The 25,231-nt window shown below is 43.5% G+C and overlaps 1 protein-coding gene across 1 annotated transcript in view; it reads left to right on the forward strand.

Moving 5' to 3' along the window:
• The window catches only part of ADAM19 (ADAM metallopeptidase domain 19), a 451,105-nt gene extending 426,384 nt beyond the window's left edge, over window positions 1-24,721 (forward strand). Inside the window, exons 22-23 of the mRNA XM_086931224.1 lie at window positions 10,591-10,756; window positions 22,911-24,721. Of these exons, the coding sequence (XP_086787350.1) occupies window positions 10,591-10,734 (144 nt within the window). The 3' untranslated portion in view covers window positions 10,735-10,756; window positions 22,911-24,721. The remainder of the gene's footprint in view (window positions 1-10,590; window positions 10,757-22,910) is intronic.
• Window positions 24,722-25,231: the final 510 nt, after the last annotated feature.

The raw sequence follows: 25,231 nt of genomic DNA on the forward strand, positions 1-25,231 counted from the left end.
AGGAGCCCTGATATTCAATTCACCATTCATTCTGACCCGAATGAAATTGACTTCTTGGACATTACCATCAAATCCGAGGATGATCACCTTTACAGAACGCGTACCGCAAACCTACGGAGAGAAACTCTCTACTTAGATACCAGGCGTGGTTGGTCCATTTAGGTGGAGGGGCCCCACCCCGCCCCCTTTTTCCCCCGTAGGAACAGTGTCTGTCAGGCTGAACAAAAGTCAGCCTGACAGACACTATTCGCTTTCAGTTTAAGCAGCCAGGAGACACGCATGCGCATTTAGAGCTGGCTCCTGGCTGCTTGAACTGAACTTTGCTGGGATGAGAAAGTCACAGCTCCGTTGGGCGTGACTTTCTCAGCTCAGCAAAGGTTAGTGAGGCCCTCCCCTCAGTGACGAGGGATAGCGTCACTGATTGCCTCGCACCTGGGCGCTTCAGTTTTAAGCCCTGAAGCGCCCAGGGTCGAGTGTCAATCAGTGACACTTCATCACAGAGTGGGGTGGGGTCAGTATTCTCCCTGACCCCATCCCACTCTGTGATGACGATAGGACTGCTGCCTTCCCTGCCAAGGCTTGGGACGGCAGCAGTCCCAAGCCTCCTGGAACCTCCGAGGCAGAGCAGAGCTGGCTGAAGGTAAGTGTGATTTATTTTCTTTTTACATTGTTTGGTGCATGCATGCGTGCATGTATGAATGTTTGGGAAAGAGTGTTGTGACTGAATGTGTTTGTTTGTGTGTGCCTGGTTGTGAGTGTTATGTGTATGTGAGCGTGTGTGTGTCCCGTCCGCCCCCTCCCCCCAAAACTTACCGTCTGCCACTGTTAGATACAATAGCCATCACCCCAGAGGACTCAGAGGCAACCTCCCCTTTGGGCAATTTCTATGCATCAGCAAAAATTGCTAGAAGAAAACTGACTATATGGACCAAACGGACGACCTACTGAATCGCCTCATGGAACGTGGCTACCCTAAAAGACTCACAAAGAGGGCACAGAAAAGGGCTTGGTATAGCCCTCGTGAAGATCTGCTCACACCCAAGGAGAAGGATGTTGGACCTATGGAAAGGGTGATATGTGTAACAACATTTTCAACTCAAAGCCATGCCATTAAAGACCATTAATAAACAGGGGGGCAGTCAAAATATTGAATTTTAAATATCGACCGACATTAATATCGAGTTTTTAATATCGTAGGGACAGAATATCGAAGTCAAGAATATCTTTGACCAGAATATCGACCCCAAGGTAAGTAATATCATTTTTCTAAATATTGAAGTAAGTGATATCGAAGTAAGTAATATCGTAAGCAAAAATATAGTTGTTAATAATATCAATTTTTTGTGTTATGTATTTTATAATGTATTTTATATGTTGTATGTTAAACTTTTTTTAATGTATTTTTATAAATTTTAAAATAAATGTTTAGAAATTCGTAATTTTGTTAAAGTAAATTTAGCATTTTAGTATCAGAGCGGGTTGTGGGTTTATAGGGGAATATGGTTGGAAGTAATTTAATTCCAAATAATTAATTATTATGTTTGTATTAATTGATATTGATTACTCATTAATTATTATTATTATTTGGCAATTCATTTTTAATAATTAGTTAATTCTATTAATTAGAATTAATTTAGTATTAATTTTTATTTATTGTTATTGTTCATTAATAATTATTAGTGATTCATTTTTATTAAGTGATTAATTGATAATTAAATTAATTGTGTGATTTTTTGTGTAGTGCATTGTGGGTTTATAGAGAAATAGGGTGGGAAATAATTAAATTAAATTAATTAATGAGATTGTTTTTATTTATTGGTATTTATTATTAATTAATTGGAAATAATGTGTCTTAATTAGTTCATTATATTAATTATAAATAATTTATTAATAATTAGTGTTCATTGTCGTAAATTAATTTATTGTTAATTAATTAATTGGCGATTAATTATTAATTGGTAATTAATATTTAATAATTATTTAATGTATAATGATATTAATGTATTAATATTAATTGTTATTTATTGATTAATTGATAGTTACATTAATTCTGCTTTTTGTATGTGTAGTGTGTTGTGTGTTAAAGGGGGAATAGTGTGGGATGTAATTTAATTTGATTTAAGCAAATATTAATTTTAATTAATTGATAGTTATTAATATTTTTTTGTAAATTAAATATTAATATGTTAATTGTTGTATAAAAAATGATGTAATTGATAAGTATGTTAATTTATCCCCTAAGCTATCCAACGCTTACCCTACTGTTGCACTCTCTGGAGTGGGAATAGTAATTTTTAACCCTACGCTATCCAACACTTCCCCTACTGTTGCACTCACTGGAGTGGGAATAGTAAATTTTACCCCTACGCTATCCAGCACTTTTCTTACTGTTGCACTCTCTGGAGTTGGAATAGTAATTATTACCCCTACACTATCCAACACTTTCCCTACTGTTGCACTCACTGGAGTGGGAATAGTAATTTTTACCCCTACGCTATCCAGCGCTTTCCCTACTGTTGCACTCTCTGGAGTTGGAATAGTAATTTTTACCCCTACACTATCCAACGCTTTCCCTACTGTTGCACTCTTTGGAGTTGGAATAGTCATTTTTACCCCTACGCTATCCAACGCTTTCCCTACTGTTGCACTCACTGGAGTGGGAATAGTAATTCTTACCCCTACGCTATCCAACGCTTTCCCTACTGTTGCAATATGTGGAGTAAGTATATGTATATATTAATTTATATATAGATGTTTCATTATTTTTTAAATTATATGTATTATTTATTATTTTTTAAATATGTTTTAATGTTTATATCTATAATTTTTTTTAATTATATGTTTTTGTTACTTATTTTTAGATTATTATTGAAACATTTTTAAAAAAGATATTTTTAACTTCGATATTTTTTACAGCGATATTTATTTTCGATATTTTCGTACTTACCTTTATGTAGAAAGGACTTCGATATTTTTGATGTCGATATTTCTGTGTCGATATTTTTGTACGTCGATTTTCTGTCTGTCGATATTCTGTCAGACATTCTAATAAACATTGGGGCCTAATATCAGACAACATTGGAGAGGACAATCCACCCATGCATTCCTTTGAAAAAGCCAAAAGCATCAGGGAACATGTGGTACGCTCCCTTCCAGAGACCCCTGAAACACCTACTATTAGATCTATGTGGAATCTACCCCTGATACTGGAACATTTTAGATGTGGGCAGTGTAAGGCCTGCCCCACAACCATTCGAACTAAAGAACTTACCTTTAAGGATCAAGTGATCACTTTGAATTTCTTCTCCAACTGCAACACAAATAACGTAATTTATGCCATTCTAGGCCCTTGTGATCTTGTCTACGTAGAAGAAACACAACAAAAGATCAAAGCTCGGATTTTCCAGCACTGCAGCCGTATAAGATGTGGCGTGCAAGGGGCGGCACTGGTGGAACATTTCTCAAGCATGAGTCACAGTCCGGATGAACTACGATGGGTAGTCCTAGAGAAAACCTCCCTGGGTCCCAGGGGAGTGAACATTGGCACAATCCAATTTGAGGGAATGTAAATGGATGTCCCTCCTGAACTTTATTAGGAATGGCCTTAATGTATCAGAAATTAGCCATGCCCATTTTGCCTGTTTGTCTGTGGAATAATGAATACCTGTTCTGCAGACATTGTACTGTTCTTCCAGTCTGATTAATTACCATCCCTATTGTGTTTGCTCCCAACCAAATGTGGAAGTGTTGTCCCAGCTTCTTTTGACGGATGTACTCCATGGACACACAGTACATATAGTCACCTTCCATAATGTGAATTAAAATAATGATTGTGGGAGCTCAGTGTACTCCATCTGGTTAGTGCATTGCAATCATCTGAATCGTTTTCTCTTTTATGTGCAATGACATAACCGACATAATAACTGATGTAACAATTTATGAATGCACAAACGTATGAACCTGCAACTGACACCATCACTAATATGCACAAATTGGGCTTGAATTAGTGAATTATTTATGCAAAAAACATGTCAACATATCTATTCAATGTTTCACATTTACGCTGTGATTTAATTCAATGACTCCATCCATAAGACCTTCTTTTAAAGAGTCTCTTCAACCGGTCCCATTTTTTAACCGAACATGTTCCTTTTGACACTTTCTTCACGAACATACTGTGAGTTCCGAGACCTGAGTCTGTTTTCAGTGCCCCCACCGTACGTGTCACAGTCTGAGAGCCTTCAGCGCCTCCACAACTTGCACTGTCATGCGTGATGGATGTCTCTATTTAAGCCAGCCCACCCCATCCCTCCGTGTCGTTCCGCTCACACAGATTCTTCCCTACAGAGCAGCGGTGAGTTTCCAGCCAGTGCTTGACTTTTAGAATAACTTGGCTTTGTTTTTTGCCAAACACGTACGCAGCTACGTTTTAACTCCTCGCACTCCGTTTTATTCTTAGACATCCAGGAAACTTGAAAGTTCCAGCCAGCACGTTACAACTCAGGTAATTTGTGTATCTATTATACCGTGTTGCCAACGTGGTACATTGGCTAGGCCGTAGATGCCTTCCCCTCGACTTTTACCCACAGATGTACCTAGACACGCTGAGGCCTCATTTATGAAAAGTGTCGCATCGCTGCGAGAAAACAGCGATGCGTCACTTTCATAGCACCCTCCTTGCGACACCAGTGATGCGTCATATTTACAGTATGACGCATCATGGCGCAAGGAGTTACAGATACGTCAGTATTTCTGATGTGTCTGTAGGCACAAAAATGATGCATTGCTGGAGTGTGTCACAAAAGTGACGCAACTCCAGCAATGTGTCCTTTCACATGGGGCAATCCCCATGTGAAAGGGCCTACACCAGTCTTATACCTGCTGTGAGGCAGGCAAAAGATACTGACGCATTTGCACCCTAGAAGTAGCACAGTAAAATCCGATAGATTTCACTGCATCAACTTCTACCAGGCTTACTTACATGGGAACGCCCACCCTGCATGCATTATACCTGACGCAGGTATAATGTAGCGAAGGGGTTTACTTTGTAAATAGGAGCAACAGGACTCTACCTGCACTTACCCCCAGATCTTTTCAGGCGCATCACAATCAGATATTGACATTGGTTATGTATTCTCTCAAGCGCGTAACTTAAGGTGGTTGATTATTTCTTTCTTGACATCTCTGTGAACACACGCACAGTTCTGTTGAGTTTTCCCTTTTCTTCCTCTAGATTGCTCTGTATGTCATTGGTCACCGACTAATCGGGCATGACACAGAGGCTATTTCCCTCGTAGTAAATTATTTTTTGCACTTTAAATACTTTTGTAAAGAAACTAAGATCTCTGAACCCTGACTTTGCACCTTATCCACCCAGGTGCTGTTTCTCCGCTCTCGTGTACCAGTAGCCACACATGCCCTTACACAACTTCAGCCTCTTTCCAGAGGTGACTTATGGTAAATATCTGCTCCTCCCATCTTATAGATGCAATTTTGATCTGTATGACCATCTCTAAAGCCATTCTCATGCTCTTCCCTAGATCCCCTCACACACCCCCACACCACAGTCCTGATGAAGACCCCGGCGTAAAGATGGCAATAGCCTACTGATCTAGTGGGGTCGAAACATCAACATTTTTTAACCAAGCCAGCTTGGAAATCAGAGATTTAGTACTGTGTTAACATTTGAGATCATGGCTATACAAAGTTTGTTGTTGTAAACTTTGATTAATAGGCTCGACTAATGAGCCATGTGCTTCCTAAGTGATATATTGTTTTGATGCACACCACAAATTTTAAGTCACTACCCTACCTTCACCTGAATCACAATCACCCTACCCTGTCTTCCCCACTTATCCCCACCTAGGGATACCACTGTATATAATATTATGCTAATAATGTCAATAACAGATCAATGGTCAGTGTGAATTAAACACCATGAGCATAGAATATTCTCTGTCTCAGTCTTGAATGTGTATTTACGTCGCTTTCTGGGACCATTGCTCCTATGTAATGTCCTTTAGGTCCTTAGGTAACTAGGTTAACACACTTAGACAGCTGTTTGTAGCCTCTTGGTTACAACATCCTATCCCGAACCCAATGCAGGTGTTGCTTTCTATTGTATTTGAGCATTTCTATAGTGCCTCATTCACTGACAAGGCAATAAAGCACTCTGATTTTGGGTTAGTTTGCCTTTGCTACCTACAGAGATGACAGTGGGTTCAACTGCCCTAAGACAGCTCAGAAGGAGCTGCAGCTCGTTTAATGTGCAAGTTAAATGTAAACATCAGAGTAAAATAGCTCAAGTTGTGCCAGCTGCAAGATCTAGTGCTTAGTGTTGTATGAGATCTGTGCCACGCGGCAAGCTTAGTGCACAGTTAATACCATAGTGAGTGGATGTATCTGGGTAGCCAGTCAGCCTGGGGCAAAGTCAGTCACATTTTAGGCAAATGCTTCAGAGGTACCAGTATTTCTAGGTATTTATGTTATATTACCTACAAGTTCAGTATCTCTGAAATGGAAGATGATATGGGTCAGTGGTGCTTGAAAAAATTTCAGAGTGGAGGTTCTGTCATTAATGTTATATCACCAAAGTCATGGTGACTGCAAAAAATCCAAGTGTCATGCACAAAAACTGGTCTAGCAAATGTGCCACGCCCATTCAGCAGGAGAGTGGTTTGAGTTTGGTATGTGGCTGGTGGTGCATTTTGAAGCACTAGTGTAGTAGCGCACTGCCATTTGCAGGCAGTACATTTCCCGTTGAAATAGCCACTGAATTTGCATAGACAGGCAGTTTAACATGTATAACTGTATAGCCAAAAAGGATAATATGGGAAAATTGGGTTTCAGCAAACATTTATCATTTGTGCATCACCTAGTAAGGTGATCTTTTTTTTTGCACTTACTAAAATCTTTATTTCCATCAAACTTCAGACTTACAGAAAAAGTGCTTCATTTGCATTTGCCTAATTGCTGATATATTGTGAAATATGTGTATAGTTTATTTGCTGATATTTAAATGTATGCTAGAAAAAAACTGCCATCCTACAGCCTTTCCATTCGTTTCCTGCACCCCAGGAGGGTTATCACTTTGCAGTCAGAGAAATAGAAGCACACTCCAGATTCTGAATCAGCAGCAATTTGTCAAAGGTCATAGCTTGACATTTGACCTTTGTCTTTGTACCTGCAGCAAATGTGTTAAGATAAACACAGATTGCAAACGCATCTTTACTACTCATTAATCTTTTGAACTTCTGCATGATTATTTCTGATTATTTATTATTATTATTATACCCCTACATCCTATAATTTGGGTTGTAACTAGTCTAGGCTGTCCACACGTCCCGGATTTCCCCGGCAGTCCTGGTTTTCAGAGGACAAGCAGGCTGTCAGACACCACAGGGCAGCACCAGGCAACCCTGATTTCTTGATGCAGCATCCTACAACCGAGGGTTTGGTGGTTCAGGCTTCCACCAGTAGGATGAACTTCAATTCTTTATCCATGACTCCTCCTGACAGAGAGTCAAAAAGTCTTGAGACATTTGAGATGCAGCTATTTTCCTCAGCCAGTCTAGCCCTTTGGTCATTCAGTGGACCCAGCACCACTGCAACCTATCCTATTCCATCCAGGTTTCAGATGAGACTGCAAAAGACCTGTAGTGGTGGTTCAACTGTAGCTGGACCGGTGGCAGACCCCTCTCCCAACCATACCCAGAGCTGACAATGGTGACAGATGTGCCACTGCTGGGATGGCGAAGTCATCTGGGAGAGGTGGAGTACAGAGGCACTGTAGGCCTTCCTGCTGTTTATCAGAGAGAGGATGGTTCAAATGCTAATGGAAAAAATCACTGCCACATATTACTAAAGCAAGCAGGACGAGGTGGGGTCATGTGTTAGAAGGGACTTCATTTCTGGAGCTAGCTGGAGCGCCAGGGCATTACTCAGGTTGGGAACCACCTGGCGATATCTTTGAACACCAGGGTGGATAAGCTCAGCCTGCGCTGCCTGGTCAATCACAAATGAGAGTTACGCTGCCAGGTGGTACCGGGCATCTTCCAACACTAGAGGGAGCCCTGACTAAATATTTTTGTCCCTGCTGAGAACGCACAATATAAAACATGTTATGTGGTGGAGTCCCCAAGAAGGTTCTCTCTCTGAGATACATTGTGGATAGTGTTGAGAACAGGATACCTGTAAGCCTTTCCGTTGCTGCATCCCGTTCCTCAAATTCTACAGAAGATCAGGAACCCAAGGTCTAAGTCATACTAGTAGCTCCAGATTGAGCAAGGAGAGTGTAGTACCTGGACTTTCTGGACATGAGCATGTGTCTTCTGATCAGGCTACCACTTCAGGAGGATCTCTTGTTGCAGCTGCAGGGCAGGTTTTTACACCCTAAATTCAGTGAGCAGTGAAGTGAAGTGAAGTGAAGTGAAGTGAGAACAAATTTATATAGCGCACTACCACTCCAGGGAGCATCTTGGCGCTTTGACTACCCGCCTGCCAGCAGATGAATACAGCTGGACTGTCCTTAGCTGTCGATGAAATTCATATCAGTGCTTTGCATCAAGTGTATAAATCCACGTTTTCAGCAATTTTCTGAAGCTTTGCTCAGTAGTGGCCTCACGAAGCTGGTGGGGTAGCTTGTTCCAGGCTTTTGCACCAAATCCCTGCTAGGGATTTACCTCCCTTTGTCGCCATCTTGAATTTGGGGACAATGAGCAGGTTGGCTGTGGATGACCTGAGTTCCTGAGATGGATGGTTTCGCGTGAAGTGTTTGCGCAGATATAGCAGACCCTGATGATGAAAGGCCCTATATATTAGATGTATGTTTATTATGGGCACTACTAAAGGTTATTTGCTGCCCTTTCAGACTTGTTATGTTACTGGGCCAGCTGTCTTTGTTCAAGTCACTCATTCTGATTAGGTGTCTAAAAAATCGGATTAATTTGTGTATGCCATTCAAGCGCATGCACCGCTGTCCAGTTCCACTTCTGACTCTGAAGAATGTTTCTGGTTGGGGTGACTTCAGCTCGTCCTGTGACCGAACTTCAAGCTCTATCAGTGCAGCCTCCTTATACCATCTTTCTCCCAGACAAAGTGGTACTGAGGACAAGTGTCCTTTTTACCTGAAGTTGTTATTGCTTTTCATGTTGGACAATCCATCACTCTTCCAATGTTCGTTTCCCCCACCTCACCCCGAGAGAGAGAAGAGACTCCATTGGCTGTACCCTAAGAGAGCTTTACGCTTTAACATCGAACACAGCAAAGACCATCGGGTGGATGATCAGCTTATTGTAGGGTTCGCCGGTGAAAAAATATTCAAGGCAGAAAAAGACTTTGTCATAGTGGATAGTCCTCTGTATCAAGATCTGCTATGCACTGACTCTGAAGCAGCCTATGGAGGGGTCAAGGGCCCAAACCACCAGGGCCAAGGCTGCAATCATGGTGCCAGCACATGAAGTGTTTGTACTCAACATCTGTCAGGCTGTGAAGTGGACATCGATTCACACTTTCATGAAGCATGACTGGTTTGACAGATAGATCTGACGGGAAGGGCATTTCATGTGTTCGTATTTTTTGCAGGACTTTTTGATCTGAGCCATTCAATAGATCCTCCCCTGTAGGGTGCCTTGGAACACTGCTTAGCTATTTATTCTTTTATTTTTTTAACTTTTTATTGCTGTTCTATCAGAGGTTATTTAAAAACATTCATACATTTATCATTACAGTTCCATTGACAAGAAATGCTCTAGTATCTATTCTAATGGTGAGTAATCTGTGGTTATACGTATCTATTAGAAGAACAAGCTACTTAACTTTGGTAACCTTGTCTGTCGTGGATACTCTATCTAACTGCAGATTCCTCGTCACCCTCTTGCCTCCCTTTTCTGTGGAATGCTCTCCTTTCTGATCTAAAAATCAATCTAGGAAGCTGTACACTGCTGTTGCTGATTATTGTTGGGGTCTGTGTCTGAGGGCATGGACAAAGTCAAGAAGAAACTGGCATCAGCGCACATGGAGGGCACTGATATGCAACTCGGTTCATCACACAATGCCACCTACTTGTGCGAGGGAGTAATACGGACTAATACTGACCAGTGTAGCACCCTAGCATATTCTAGTAAAGGTGAGGAATATGCGGTACATATAAAGCATCTACCAGAAAGAATGTTATCAAAAGTAAAGTAACCTGCTTTTCTAAAACAAACTCCAGAAGCGTGAGTTTGTTTCAGAAAAACAAAAAACTAATGATGATCATACCCTGGGAGTGGCCTGCATTGTTCACCAGAGATGAAGGCATTTGCTTAAAAGAGGCTGTGGTTAGATAGGGCAACACCATCTTTTCATCCTTCTGTACTCCTGTGATAGGACAGTGTGTCCTTGTTGAAGTTGGACTCAAATACGACCTGATCCATATCATGCTACCCCAGTGCGAGAAGGCTGTTTCACAAATATCAACCAATCAATCCGGTTTATTATAAAGTACTAATGCGTGAGGGTCTCAAGGCTGAGTTTGTTCATTCTTCTCAGGGTGACTGTGTGTCAGGTTCACTTCAGTGCAATATTTACTGAATGTGCTTTTTCCTTCAGAAATATCACAGATCTGATCCACCCCAAAAACCCTTACCTGCTGTTCCTGCCATTCGTCCCAAAGTGGTGGTGCCTGGAACCGGAAATACATCACCAATAACTGGAAAGAAGAAGGGTGTAATGACGCCAAGTGCTCAGCCATGAATGAATCCTGCCGACCACAGAGGTAAGAGAGCCCTGTTATGAGAGATGGTTGAAACTTGAGAGAAGGGAGAAAACTGAGAGAGAGAGAAAAGAGGGGTTGAGTACCTTAGCGGCTGCTACCAGACCCGGGATGTGGCGCGGGGGCAGGAGGGGTGGGGGGACGAAAAAAGATTTTAAAAAACATACCTGTGACGGCCGGCAGCCGCCTCTCCTCCGCCCTCTTCTTCCTGACTCGTGGCCTGCAGCAGGATGCAGGAAGCAACAGGAAGTACCCAGCCTCCTAACAGCCACATTGTGATTGGTCTGAGTGCCGTGGATCGGCACTCAGCCAGGGAATGGGGGCCTGGCCATGTTCTCTGCACAGGCTGTACTGCAGCCTGCATGGAGAAGATGCACAGTTCTGAGGCCAAACAGTCATGTGGACTTAGGAGTGGGCAAACCACTCCTCCCCTGCTCCTCTGTCGTCGGAGCAGCCCCACCGCCCCCACCCTAAAAGCAAAGCTGTAGCAGAAGAAAACATAAAATGATAATACCACAAGTTATTATCATTTTATGTTTCCCGTACTTCACTGCTGTGAAGCAGTGGGTTGACACTCCTCCGCCTTAGCGGAGGAGCCGCCACTGGTTGAGTGTTCACATGTAAAAGTCCAGAAGTGAGAAAAACCTGACATAAAAGAGCTCAGTAGGAAGAGAGCAGAGGTTGGAGGCCAAAAGGGTAAGAACACAGATGTTTGAGAGAGATCACAATGTTGAGACCCAAAATGGGAGAGACTGGGGAGGGCCAAGAGGTGGGAAATGGCAGAGGTGACCGAGGGAAAAGAGAGTTAAGGGGCAAGAGAATATGGAGGAGAGTTTAATTTCAGAAGAGAAAGAGAGAGTGAGTGTGAGGATGAGACCTGCATAGCGTGGTGGGAGAGCTTATTTGAAAGAGCTCCCAGATATTAAAGACCTCAAAATTCACAAAACAAAGAGGGGAGAGGGTTCTGATGAAAAAGAACCAGGAAGGTGAGATGAGAAAGAGGTAGCTGAGCATTGATGGGAGAGAAGCTGGAAGTGAGAAACCCTAGAGCTGACAGACAAATGTTGGGAGAGGACATGGGTGGGGAGGGGTGGCAGAGAAGAGAGAGTCTAAAGGTGTGAAAGATCAGATCTGTAAAGACCTAAAGGTGCAAGTGAGCCCTGAGATGAGCTATTTCAAAGGAAAGAGAGCCCAGATGTAACGTTGAAAGGTGGGGGGGGGGAGGGGGGGGACAGAAATGAAAGATCTGTGAGGCAACCAAGCCAAGAGTCAAGAGAGCAGAGAGGGAAGAGAACCTGGAGGCTACTTATACTGGCAGAAAACATGCTTCAAGCAAGCACCTTTAGTCAGTACACCAGGGTTTCCAAGTACCCCAGGTTGCCAAAATACAGATGCCCGAATGCTTATTTATTTGCATGGACAGGAACTCTTGCTCAGTAACAAGCTTTGCTATGATCACCTTTCCAAGCAGCCGAAAGTGACAAATGAGATACATGTCTTATGATTGTTTTACACTGAAGTAGCACAGTCCTACTTACCCACTTGAATGCATGTTTAATTCCTCTGAATCAAAATTATCAGGGAATGTATGTATGGAGTACTTGCTTGCCACTGTTCAGTTCTGAAGCATCTGACTTTAGATCTTGTCTGAGGAGGATAACGTAAGAAATGACTTCTCGGATAAGTAGTATAGCATTGTGTATACCCCAATTGCACCACTGTTTGGGTCTGCCAGGCAGCCAATGAGCTGGCCAGATGTTTTAACTCCACTCCTCCTTTGTATCACATGTTGAGTAAAAAAAGAATTGCCTTTAGCGCTCAGCTCTTTCTCAGCATTTCTTCATTATTGTTTCAAATGCAGAGAGGGCCACAGTTATTACAGGTTGAGTTTCACTGCTACATTAAAAATATGAATAATTTTGCCTTTTTTCTTTCTCTCTGGTCCTACCACTGACAATTGGAGTGCCAGAGAAATTTTCTTCACGTAATGTCTCTGGGCAGTTGATTCAGGGCAAACATTGCAATATTGTGTATTCGTAGCAGGGACAGCAATCATTATTTAAGCTATGTGGAACTTTTGGGCAACATAGATTTTGCCGATGCTCCACATCTACAGGGTATTTATTGCTTATACACAAAACTTCCAAATTTCCACAAACCTGTCAGACAAAATCCAGGGGGGTGTGGAGAGAATGCTGATTTTTTATTTCAATAAGGGACAATCTTCCATTAAAGAATCTGTCTGAAGTACTCCACCTCCCTTATCTTCAAAGAAAAAACTAAATAAAAAAACCTGGAAATGGAACCATCAAGTGAAAAGTGTGAAAACTTGGAGCTGACTATCCTGGCCTCCTTGGAGATATGGGTCTCACAGATCCTGGTCAAATGCAAAAACCTCGGCTGCTGCTAAAAACAGTTGACAAGCTCCTTTTCATCAAGACCCGAAACAGCTGAGACCCCCTCATCAATCGGCAAATCATTTCAAATGTTGTGCTTACAGCAGTCACATCAATGAGGTCTCCTCCCTTGACAGGCTCAGGCAAAGGAATTCTGCCTCTCCCAGGCAACACCTCCATTGACGATGGGTTCAAGGACAGTGAAGAAACCCATTTCAAAGACCTGTACCCGTCCCCGTGAGACCACTCCCACAGATCAGAGGGCATCAACTGAGCACTTTCAACATTGGCTCGCTTTGGTTCTCAATACACTACTACCTGCTCAGGAATGACAGGCTCATGGAAGGCGTAATACCCTATCATGGTTCATGAAGGAATTCAGAGCACTGAAAGCCGTACAAAGGACACTGGACAGATGATGGATAAGTGGTATATATAAGTGGACAGGATTTGCCTCCAGCAATACAGAAGTCAGTCAATCACATTTTTTTTTTATTTTGAATGTAATCAAAAACACTCTGAAAAGTAGAAAGAAACATTACAAAAATAATATATCAAACCAAAAAAGAAAACTTTAAAAAAGCTCCAAAATAAAAACAAGAGGTCTTTTCGCTAAGCATTTGCAGGAATCGTAAGACAAACCTACACATTTTAAAATTATGATTTTTGGAAAAATAAGTAATAAAAAGCACCTCATAAAGAATTCATAATAGTTACAAAAAAAGATAAAATGTTACAGAGATTGACTTGATGTTTCATCACACGGACAAGTATGTCAGAATTCCTGTATTGCCCCAGTTAAAAACATAACAAACAAAGGATCATGCCTGAATAGAATGTAAAAATGGGTGCCCTTTACCACGGACCAGATTCCCACATTAGATAAGGTTCCACATCTTCACAGGTCTTCAGTATCATGTGCTGTATTACAGGGGGTTTCCTTAGTTCAGTTACTTCCGTCATACTATCATATAATCAACAAAAAAAATTCTTGAGTTCAAGCATACCCTTTTAATCTAGGGCTTTATCCGAAGAACTTTGATAAATAGCTAAATGAACGTCATCATGAGTAAAAGAAAGTCAACTACAACGAGAAATATTAAAAACAATATCATATGATTCAGTGAGATCATAAATAGTTTGAAAATGGGTAACCCAATCATTTGCACTACTAAGAGCCCTCAGATACGAAAGGGCACCATTTCTAGCTCTAATTGAGTTGACTGAGTTTATAGCATACACAATGCCACCCAAAGGCAACTTACACCAAGCTGTAAGGCCACCCTTTGCACTACCTGAACTAGAAGGAGTAGTGGGCATAGAGAAACAATTATAGCTATCTTTGAGCACAGGGACCTGGGGGCATATTATCAAGGGGGTTTATCTCCGCTTTTTTGGCTTTAGAAGCCAAGAAAGCGGAGAAAAAATTATCTGCCTATTACCTAGCTGTCGCTAACACCAGTTAGCGACAGCTAGTAGGAGATAGCGACCATCTTGGGCCCCGCTTTGCATGTCAGTGATATTTATCACTAATGACATGCAAAGTGGGCGTGCCAAGATGTTAGCGACTGGAAACAGTCGCTAACATCGCTATCTCCTATTACCAACTTTTGGAGATATTCGCGCTAAGTGCGAATATCTCCAAAAGCTAACACCTGCCCCTGTGCAGTTCTTAGCCATGTTATCCAATGGTAGGTGAATAACATGGCTAAGAGCATTAGCTCGGTAATGCATGAATATCGCTGACTTTTCAGGGATATTCATGCATTGCAGCCGATTTTTATCGCTTAGGAGATAAACCTTGATAATAGCAAGGTTCCTAAGCGATAAAAATCCCAGCAGCTCAGCGATAAAAATATCGCCGCTAAACCAACATAGCGATAATTATCGCTAGTTGTTGGTAATATGCCCCTGGTTTCATGTAAGAACGCCACATCATGTTTCTCATTTAGGCAAACCCACTCAGAGCGCATCAATTTTGAGTGGATGATTGCTACATTCCACCTAACTAATTTAACTAGTAGTGAGCGCACCAGAACAGATGCTGTTATGGTGCATTTTTGTTGGTTGTTGTTCCAAGGAACTGTGGACAGATTGTGAGACACTCAGTAAAGCTGGGACATCCACAAGCTCGTGTCAGTCCATGTCAGATAGATTTTGCAGGGCCTGGTATGTATTTGCAAGAGTGATGTCAGTGCTAAGAGGAGGGTGGATTTAAGATTTACAATTAGGCACAGAGCTATGGAAAAGTCCAGGTGGAAGATTGTAAAAATAACCAAGAGGTAGGAAAACAAGCATTGGAAATGCAATAGGTCTCGCAGCATTAGAGTTAGTGCTTTTAGAATTGTTTATGGGTTTTTTTTGTAAATCTTTAGCATTTTTGTTTCCTGTAGCCAATGCTAAAGAATTACAAAAAAAAAGCCATAAACATTTCTAAAAGCTCTAACTCAAATGCTCCGAGACCTATTGCACTGTGTGAGGGTGAGGGGTTGAGGCTGAGTGAGGGTGAGGGTGGGTGAGGGTGAGTGAGGGTGAGTGAGGGGTTGAGGGTGAGTGAGGGTGAGGGGTTGAGGGTGAGTGAGAGTGAGGGTGAGTGAGGGTGAGGGTGAGTGAGGGTGAGGGTGAGGGTGAGTGAGGGTGAGGGGTTGATGTTGAGGGTGAGTGAGGGGTTGAGGGTGAGTGAGGGTGAGGGTGAGTTAGGGTGAGGGGTTGAGGGTGAGTTAGGGTGAGGGGTTGAGGGTGAGTGAGGGTGAGGGTGAGGGGTTGAGGGTGAGTGAGGATGAGTGAGAGTGCAAGAAAGTTGCAGTTTGGCTTTGAAACGGATCTGAGAGGTGTCTGCGTGATAAATGAATGATGCATAGGAATGGACAGAATGGAAATGTGTTTCGAGGACGTGCTCGGGGTGTGCATACTGGAAGCAGGGTGATGGATTCGAGGCTATGAGCGAGGGTGATGCCGAGCTCACCTCAAGGAGAGGGGGAGGGGCCAGGGCAGAAAGTAGGGAGGGGAGGTGTAAGTCGGCAAAGTCACACGGATCGAACAAACGATGAGTAAGGGAAGAATTGTTAAATAGGTTTAAAATGGAACAGGAAAAAAGAAACAAACTGGGGAAGGAAAGAAACGGAATCTGAATGGAAAGAGAAAAAGAATAAAGGAAAGAGCAGAGGGAAAATAAAGAGCGAGGAAGAGAAATGGACGGAAAGGAAAGAAGGCTGAAACAGGCAGACAAGGGGAGGGGGGAGGAGAAATGCAGAATAAAGGAAAGAGCAGAGGGAAAATAAAGAGCGAGGAAGCGAAATGGACGGAAAGGAAAGAAGGCTGAAACAGGCAGAGAAGGGGAGGGGGGAGGAGAAATGCGACACGGCGGGCAGGGGAGGGGGCGGAGCGGGGAGAGGGTGTGAAAGCAGCAGGGTCCCAACAGCTGCTGCTTCTCCTGACCCTGGGCAAACCGCTGAGTGCACTTGGCGGAAAAGCATGTCGGCATCAGCAGTTTCTATGGAAGTGGCGAGTGCTCAAGCCTGTTAAGCAGGTGCGACCGGGCTTTTACAGTCCCAGATAAGACACCTTTCTGAAGGCCAAGAAACTCGTTTTTTGGGGAGATTCTGAAATCAAATAAATAAGTCAAGGCAGGGACTGACCTCCTGAACACAGGCTATTTGTAAGCGCGTATTGTCTTCGCCTGAGGTGTGCAAACAATGATGTATATCAGTGTTTTGAACCTCCCCTTTTCTAATGTGTTCATATCTCGTACTGATTGGTATATAACTGTGGTGGATTTAAATAGGCTTACTACAGAAGATGGAAGCCGAAGCATAAACTTGTAAAAGTGTCCGATTGAAGAACATTGTGGACTCTGAGGAGGGTCTGAACTGGCAATGGGTCCACAGTGCTCTGGTTATAACCTCTTGAGGGGCACGTGCCAGAGGTCCCTAAAGAGGCGAGACCCTCGGCCCAGCTAACGCATGTGATTGGCTGGAGTACATGGGACTTGTCACTCTGCCGTTTATTGAAGTTAAAAAGGGTTCAGCTGCATTCAAGATTCTTTTTGGCCACGTAAGTCTCCTTCGTTGTGACATGTACACAAGAGCTGCGAGGCTCTATAACACCTGTCACAACGGAGCATAGCTCTTTCCTCCTAGGCATTGGGACACGTTTACACCTACAAATTCAAGGCCGAGCATGGAACCGCTTCAGCAGGTATACAGGATCCGTGGCACCCGCTAAGAGGAAGCAAAGGGTGAAAGCTACAGAAACAGCAGCATGTGGGTCAGTCATTCCCTCGGTGGCCTCCCAAAACCGCTTATTAGTGGGGTTTCCTTTCATCAGACACGGCCGTCGCCACAATCAGTGACGAATGGGTGCTTGGTAACTTGGGGAGCACATACGTGGACTGCTAAGCAGACAAAGCAGAGATCCTCTCACATGTTGAGCCCAAACCATGTCCACGCTCTCCATCCCCGAAGCCAGTAAGAAACACACCCAGACACAATTTCAACTGGCGACTTTCACCCTGGTCATCGGGAACCTCAGAACGAGGGGAGGAGAGTAGGAGGAGGAGAATAGGGGAGCTGTGGGGAGGGGGGAGGAGAAATGCGACGCGACATGGCAGGCAGGGGAGGGGGCGGAGCGGGGGTGTGGGAGGAGTGCGGGAACAGACGGCGAGGGGAGGAGAGTAGGAGGAGGAGAGTAGGGGAGCTGTGGGGAGGGGGGAGGAGAAATGCGACGCGACATGGCAGGCAGGGGAGGGGGTGGAGAGGGGGTGTGGGAGGAGTGCGGGAACAGACGGCGAGGGGAGGAGAGTAGGAGGAGGAGAGTAGGGGAGGCACGGCCTAGCGGCCGTGCAATCAAGAAGTGAGGGGGCGGGAGAGTAGGCAAGGCAGGCGGCTGGGGGCATGTGCACGCGCTTTTAAGCTCAATGCGCATGCGCATTGAGCTTAAAAGTCACGGGCACTGCAAGGAATCGCCACGATTCCTTGCAAGTTGGATAAAGAGTGGATAAGCCCCCATAGTCTCGCTTGCTCGATGCGCATGCGCATCGACAGGCGAGACCTAAAAATTGACTCCTTGTGTTCACAGACAGTTTGCTAAGCAACAGACTGTTCACACGAATGGGGATCCTAAAATGAATCACAACGCAGTCCCCTTCAAAGGTTTTAGGAGACGCATCAAGGGACTCTTCAGACCGAAATAATCTGATTAAAATTACACAAATCCTTGTAGTTCATTAATCAGTGTAAAACCTTAATCCTTAGGTGTTCAAAATCCCCAGTGACATTCTTGCCCAGAACAGGAATATCTTCTAAAAGTAAGACATATGTCCAATCCAAGGGAGGTAAATGTAGGGAGCCAGATTACTGAAAAGGTGCATTTGTTACACTAGCGTTTTTAGCTACTGTACTTTGAGACAAGCTCTTTTCGGGACGCTCGACCCTGGGCAGGACTGGAATGGTCCTCCAGAAGGCTGAAAGGGTGTGGGCTGGTTTTGTTACTAGAGATCCTTTTTGCCGTGGTCCTGCAATATTGGCCCCCAACAACAAAAGCAGCAAGCAAGCGTTTCCAAACTTCCAGGGCCAGGCTGTGCTTCCCCAGATGCTGGTCCGAGAAAATTCCAAGGGCAATGGCTAGGAGTGACCCTCGTCTGTTCCAACACATTAATTTACTGTAGTTATGAGCAAGCCGGAGGCACGCTGCCCCTTTTTTTGCATTTCACTGCAGGGTCAACAAGAGGCGAAGGAGCCAGGAGGGCTGACAGGCTCGCCCTTGGCCTGGTCTCCGCCAGGCACCTGCGCTTCCTGTGCATCAGGTATAACAGTGCGCTTAAGAAGCCCAAGGCACCAGCTCCCACCTCAAGTCACATCCTCCTGTACACTTTTTGTGATGTAGTCCACTCTGGAGCATCTTCAGGAGTCCTGCGCAGGGGGAAGAACAGCACACTTCAAAAGCACTCGGCGCCAGCTCCTTCCTCCAGTCAACTGCTCCTGTATACTATGGGCAATGTAGTCTACTCTGCAGGGTCCTTGGGTATTACTCTGCAAACAAAGAAAACGCATTCCACTATTTCACTTTACGCCACTTTACTTTATCCCACTGTATGCCACTCCACTCTAACCAACTCCATGCCACTCCTCTCTACACTACTCCACTGAACACTTTTCCACTCTACACCACTGCTATCAATGCCACTCTTCTCTATTCCACTATACATAACTCCACTCTACGCCACTCCACTCTAGCCTATTCCACTGTATGCTATTCCACTTTATGCCACTCCAGTCTAAGCCACTCCTCTATACGTCACTGCACTGCACCTCACCCCACACTGTGCAACTCCACACCACTCTCCTGTACGCTATTCCACTCTGCGCCACTCCAGTCTATGCCACTGCACTGTATGTTATTCCACTGTACGCAAGTACACTCTACGCCTCTCTACTCAATTCTATTTTATTTCACTCTACTGTACCCCACTCCACTGTACGCATTCTTCATGACCCTATTACACTCTACTCTATGCCACTCCACTGTACTCTATCCCACTGTACACCACTCCACCGTATGCTTTTCCACTCCAATCAACGCCTTTCCACTTTATGCCGCTCTACTCTATGCTATTCCCTTGTAGGTAACTCCACCCTACGCCACTCCACTCTGCGCTATTCCACTCTACGCCACTCCACTCCACTCCACACCACTCCCCTGTACGCCACTATATTCTACGCTATTACACTTCATGCAATGCCTTTCTATGACACTCAACTCTACAATATTCCACTCTATGCCACTCCACTGTACGCTATTCTACTCATCGCCACCCCAGTGTATGCCAATCTACGCTATTCTACTGTATGCCACTACACTGTACCCCACTCAACTCTATGCCACTCCACTCTACCCCACTACACTGTACGTCACTCTACTCTACAATACTTCACTCTATGCCACTCCACTCTATGGCAATCCACCGTATGCTATTCCACTCTACACCACTCCACTCCACTCTACCCCACTCCACTCTGTGTTATTCCACTCCCCTACTCACCTGTACACTATTCCCCTGTACGCCGTTACACTCTACGCTACTCCACTCTACATTATTCCATTGTACGTAACCCCACTTTACAGCACTCCACTCTATGCTATCCCACTCTATGCCTCAATCTATGCCACTCCGCTGTATGCTATTCAAGTCTACCTCAGTCCACTCTACACTATTCCAATGTACACTCTAAGCTATTCCACTGTACGCCACTACATTGTACCTCACTCCACTCTACGCCACTCCACTGTAAGCTATTCCACTCTATGCCACTCCACTCTACCCCTCCCCACTCTGTGTTATTCCACTACTCCCCTGTACACTACTCTCCTGTACGCCGCTTCACTCTATGCTAGTCCACTCTATACTATTACACTGTACTCAAATCCACTCTACAGCACTCCACTCTATGCTATCCCACTCTATGCCACTTAACCCTATGCTACTCCACTGTATCATATTCCGGTCTACACCACTCCACTCAACACTATTCCACTGTACACTCTACGCTATTCCACTGTACACCACTCCACTCTAAGCTTTTCCACTCTATGCCACTCCACTCCACTACAGCTCACTCTACGCCACTCCACACCACACCACTGTATACTATTCCACGTCACTTTACGTCACTACACTGTACTTCACTCCACTCTATGCCACTCCACTCTACACCACTCTACTGTACGCTATTCCACACTACGCTACTCCACTCCACGCTGTTCCACTGTGTCAGGCAAGGCAGAGTCAGAAGGTGTTTATTCAGTGGTAGGCAACTTAACGTTCAATGTCTGCAAGTACATATGAATTATTTTTATAAACTCCGCTCCAAAAGGCACTGACAATTGGAAAGGCAATGTTAAAGTTGAACTAGCATATTGTATTTGTTTGATATAGACCAAATGATATAAACCAGATCACTATGCTTAACATTAATGTTCACACCGAGCGTAAATAAACATGAATACAGATGCAAACAACCAAAAGTAAAATAAACATTTTTTTAAAACACAACCTTAAAATGTAAATTTATCCCTCGGCAGATTAACTGATAAACTGCCTCATTGTACCTCCAATCCGCCGCTCCAACTGGGGATGAGATCTGAAATGCCGTACCAGCACCAAGCTCAGAGACTACCTATTATAAAGGAATTCCTTGCCTGCAAACTATGCAAATGTAGAGAGCCCAGACCAGATTTGAAAGTAAATATCTGTCAGCATTAGCATCTTTAGTTAACAATGCACCACTCCGCCATGAAGAGGAGGAAACAGGTCCTCATCAAAACCCTGCAAGTAGCTGTTCGGCAAGATCCACTCACTGCCTGTGACAGGCTGCTGCATTTGCTGAGGATAGCCTGTGTCTCTGTATCAGGACAGTGGGTGGAGATGCGGGCACCTGCCAAGAACATGGTTCTCTCGCAATAACACCTGCCAGATCCAGAATCCTGTTCATTCCTGCAGCATTCCAGCACTATTTGCAGGGAACCAGATCAATAAAAAATATCTTGCGGTATACTCCTGTAGGAATTCCACTTTATTAACGATGTACTCTTGAAATGATAATCGGATGATCTTGGATGGGATCTAATGAGGCATCTATCCACTTATGTCTTGCATACATGTTTCAGCCATTTCATATGCCCAAGCAATGGCATTTTTCAGGACTGTTATGATGATGGTGTCTGCCTAATGTCCACTTATTCAGTGCAATACATTAACAGATGCAAATATTGAGAGACATTCTCTGAAATGTTCTTGGGGTGTATTATGTAACCCTTACTATACATTTCTTTTGCTTCTGAGTCAAGATAGGGGGCTTTGCCCTGTAATCACACCATTCATTAAAGCGTAGGGAGCCACAACCAACCTACTGGTCCCGTGTCCGTCCAGCACTATAAAGGCTGCCTGATGCCATGCGGAGCATTTCCACTATGATACATAGGTGTGTGTTGGCTGCCTAGCATAGAATTTGTTCCTTAACAAGACTCTCCTGGCACAAAATTATATGCCTATAAACATTTTGAAACATTCCTCATAGTGTGCACAAAACCAAAGTGTGATATGTTTGGAGAAACTAAAAAAATCTCCTTGGGACATCATCTTCAAGAAAGCATTAGTTCTTAATACAAAGCCCAGTCGAACTATTTGTGTAGCTCAGGCTTTGCATCAAAAACTACGGGTGCATACGCAGATCAGCCCAAAAAACAAGCTAGTGGTGCAAAACAGCACAAAGTGCAATTTACACTGAGAAAAGTAAACCCTTTCAAGCTACCTCTTATCAGTAGCAGTCTTTTGAAAATCTGGTCAAAAGTTGTTTCAGCTCCAGGTCATCAGAGAACATGAAGAAAGCGGAGCCTTTCAAACAGTGACTATACCTCAAAACTCCAAATTAGAGTAAATGTAAGACTTGGATGATACACTGGAGTTTGAGAAGATGTGATTCGTGTAGGACTCTTTGGTCTATTGTACTCCAGTATTCTTAGTACAATACTATGGATTGTACACACAGTACCTTCTTTTTATGTGCTATTGCAGTGAATTTGACATACCATAATAAAGTATTTTTGTGGTAAGGAGGTGGAATCGCACACTTTTGTGTTATTGTCTTATAATCAGTCTGCATCCGTGCATTATTATGCTGTTGGCGTGGGAGGCAATAGTGGTCTGTGTTATACACTTTTGTCTTTTATCGAGTAGTAGCATTTTTCTTTTTTCTTCCTTTCAGAACGTCTTGCTCTTCAACATAAGAATGCTGAGAACTTGAGGAACTGGCTGGAGCATCCCATCTTGGTATATCTGTGGGGCAACATCCTACAAGTGAGGAGCGACTCAGCCAACAAGATATATGCTCTGTTGTTGGGTTAGACACCACTGTCCTATGGCCATACAAGGAGTTAACCGCTGAGTTGATTGCCCAGAACTCTTGAGGCCACAAAAAGAGGGGACCTAGTTTTCTTTTTCTTCTAACTTATGTCTTCACCATGAGGATAGACTATTGCCGGCTCTGCAAGAACGGATTTTATGATCTTCGATTAGGAGCTGGGGACATGTACTCGAGCGGGAGACCTCAATGATCAAAAAAAGATGTCCATGTGTGGGAGAGAGAGTGTGTGTAGACTGTGTGTGTGCATAAGAGTGTGAGCGTGTGTATGTTGATCTTACTCGTCACTGTTATTTAAGCATCAAGTGTACCCATATCGAGAGACAAGCAACAATTGTACCTCTAAATAATCTGCTCTTCTTCCTTTCTTTTTTTAAGAAGTTTTTTTTATCGTTTTCGTTAATACATATTACTTACCCTCAAGACAACTAACTTCACTCAGTTAAGCTTATGTTGATTGTCAGAAGGAAGATTGAGACTCATTGTAATGACTTTTTTTGTTGTAATCCAAACATTACTACTTTGTTCATGTTCCTGCAGACAAATGAAAGTAATTGAAGTACTCAAAAATAATGCTTTACTCCAGAAATTCTTCAAGATTCAATCAAACAGTGTGGTAGCAAAATGCACTCTAGAGCCACACTACACAAGTCTCCCAGCTTTAATGTGTAGAGCTAATGGAGTTATGTGATGGACACCTAATAACCACGTAACAAAGCTACACCAAGTAAGACCTTCACAACGTTACCACAGAGGCCTTCTTTTCCTTGGCTTGGACACCTTCCGGCAATGGAACAGTTGCACATTTGCACACACTTGGGATAGCCAGCTAGATCCAAAGAAGTGATGGGCATATATGTTCCATTTAAGCCTGTATTTTAAGCAAGTACAAAAAGGATGTTACAGAACCGAAACAAGAGAATGTGTGCCGGATAAATCTGTAGTATTCTCTATGAAGCATTTTCTCTAGTTCCTGGAGCAAACCGTGTTTGCTGTGCAGTATCCCGTGCAGGTATAGCCTTATATCACTGGTGTCGCAGCGACACCCATAATATTGCATTTCTCTTGGATAACCAACTTACTCTTTTTGGTTTCGGACAAATTACACTGTAGGTTTAATGAAGTAGAACAATCAAGGTTTTACTCTAGGAGGTGGTAGAGGAATAAAAACTGATATAGCCTTGCCCAGTAAACAACACAATATACGCAATGTCCAGTAGGGTCTATTATTATTTACTTCTTTGTTACTAAAACAAAGAAAACAAATTGGTATTTGGTCATTAGTTCAGTTATAAAAGAAACATACACCCATAAAAAATGCGCCGCTACCTTCTACAGTCCTGACATGGCCCCATCACATTTCTACAATTTTGTGTTGTTAGACCGCACTCTAAAATAACATGGGCCCATGTGGTGAAGGGTTCAGGTGTCCACTGCGGCTTTTCAGGCTTTACTTTGAAGTATGATTTTCTGAGTCAGAATATGGAGCAGAGATGCTGGATAGAATGCAACAATGTATCAGGTTCGCTAAAGGTTTCCTTTTGCCTAGGTTTTTTGAGGATTTGAGCCTGAGTTACCAGCAAAAGAAAAGAATCCATAATTCAATTAAGCTCCATTTTTTTAGCCATAGGCTGTTGCAATAAATTCTCAGAGCCAGATTTATCACGGTTTTGCGTCTCCCTTGACTCATGCAGGGGGGGGCAAGTGCGAATCAAAACCTAAATGAGATTTAGCAGGTCACGCAAGGCCACCTTGCGTGGCCCTGCACGGCCTGCTAAATCTAGAGTAACTTAAGGCAGTGCAAATCAATTCCTTGCATTACTGTGCAACAGTGAGGTGTTCCAGTTGTGGAACATGGGTGTTCCCAAGCGTACACCCATGGACTTTGGCACATTCCCAAAATGTATCATTAATGGTAGACCTGGGAATGCATCAAAATGCTACGCTTCCTGAGGTGAGGCATAACGAAGAGAAATAATTTTATTTCTCCTCTTTTTTCCTCTTTTTACATGTGCTGCATTCTGCAGCACACATAGAAAGAAGAAAATGCCTCTCAGGATTGGTTTTGTGCAGGAAGGTACCCCTTCCTGCACAAAAACAATCCTGCATGCAACTCAGGCATACTTGCAATATGACACAAGGGTGTCTGCATTGGCACTAGGCAG

This window comes from Lissotriton vulgaris, chromosome 7 (assembly GCF_964263255.1).
Source record: "Lissotriton vulgaris chromosome 7, aLisVul1.2, whole genome shotgun sequence".
Classification (NCBI taxonomy): domain Eukaryota; kingdom Metazoa; phylum Chordata; class Amphibia; order Caudata; family Salamandridae; genus Lissotriton; species Lissotriton vulgaris.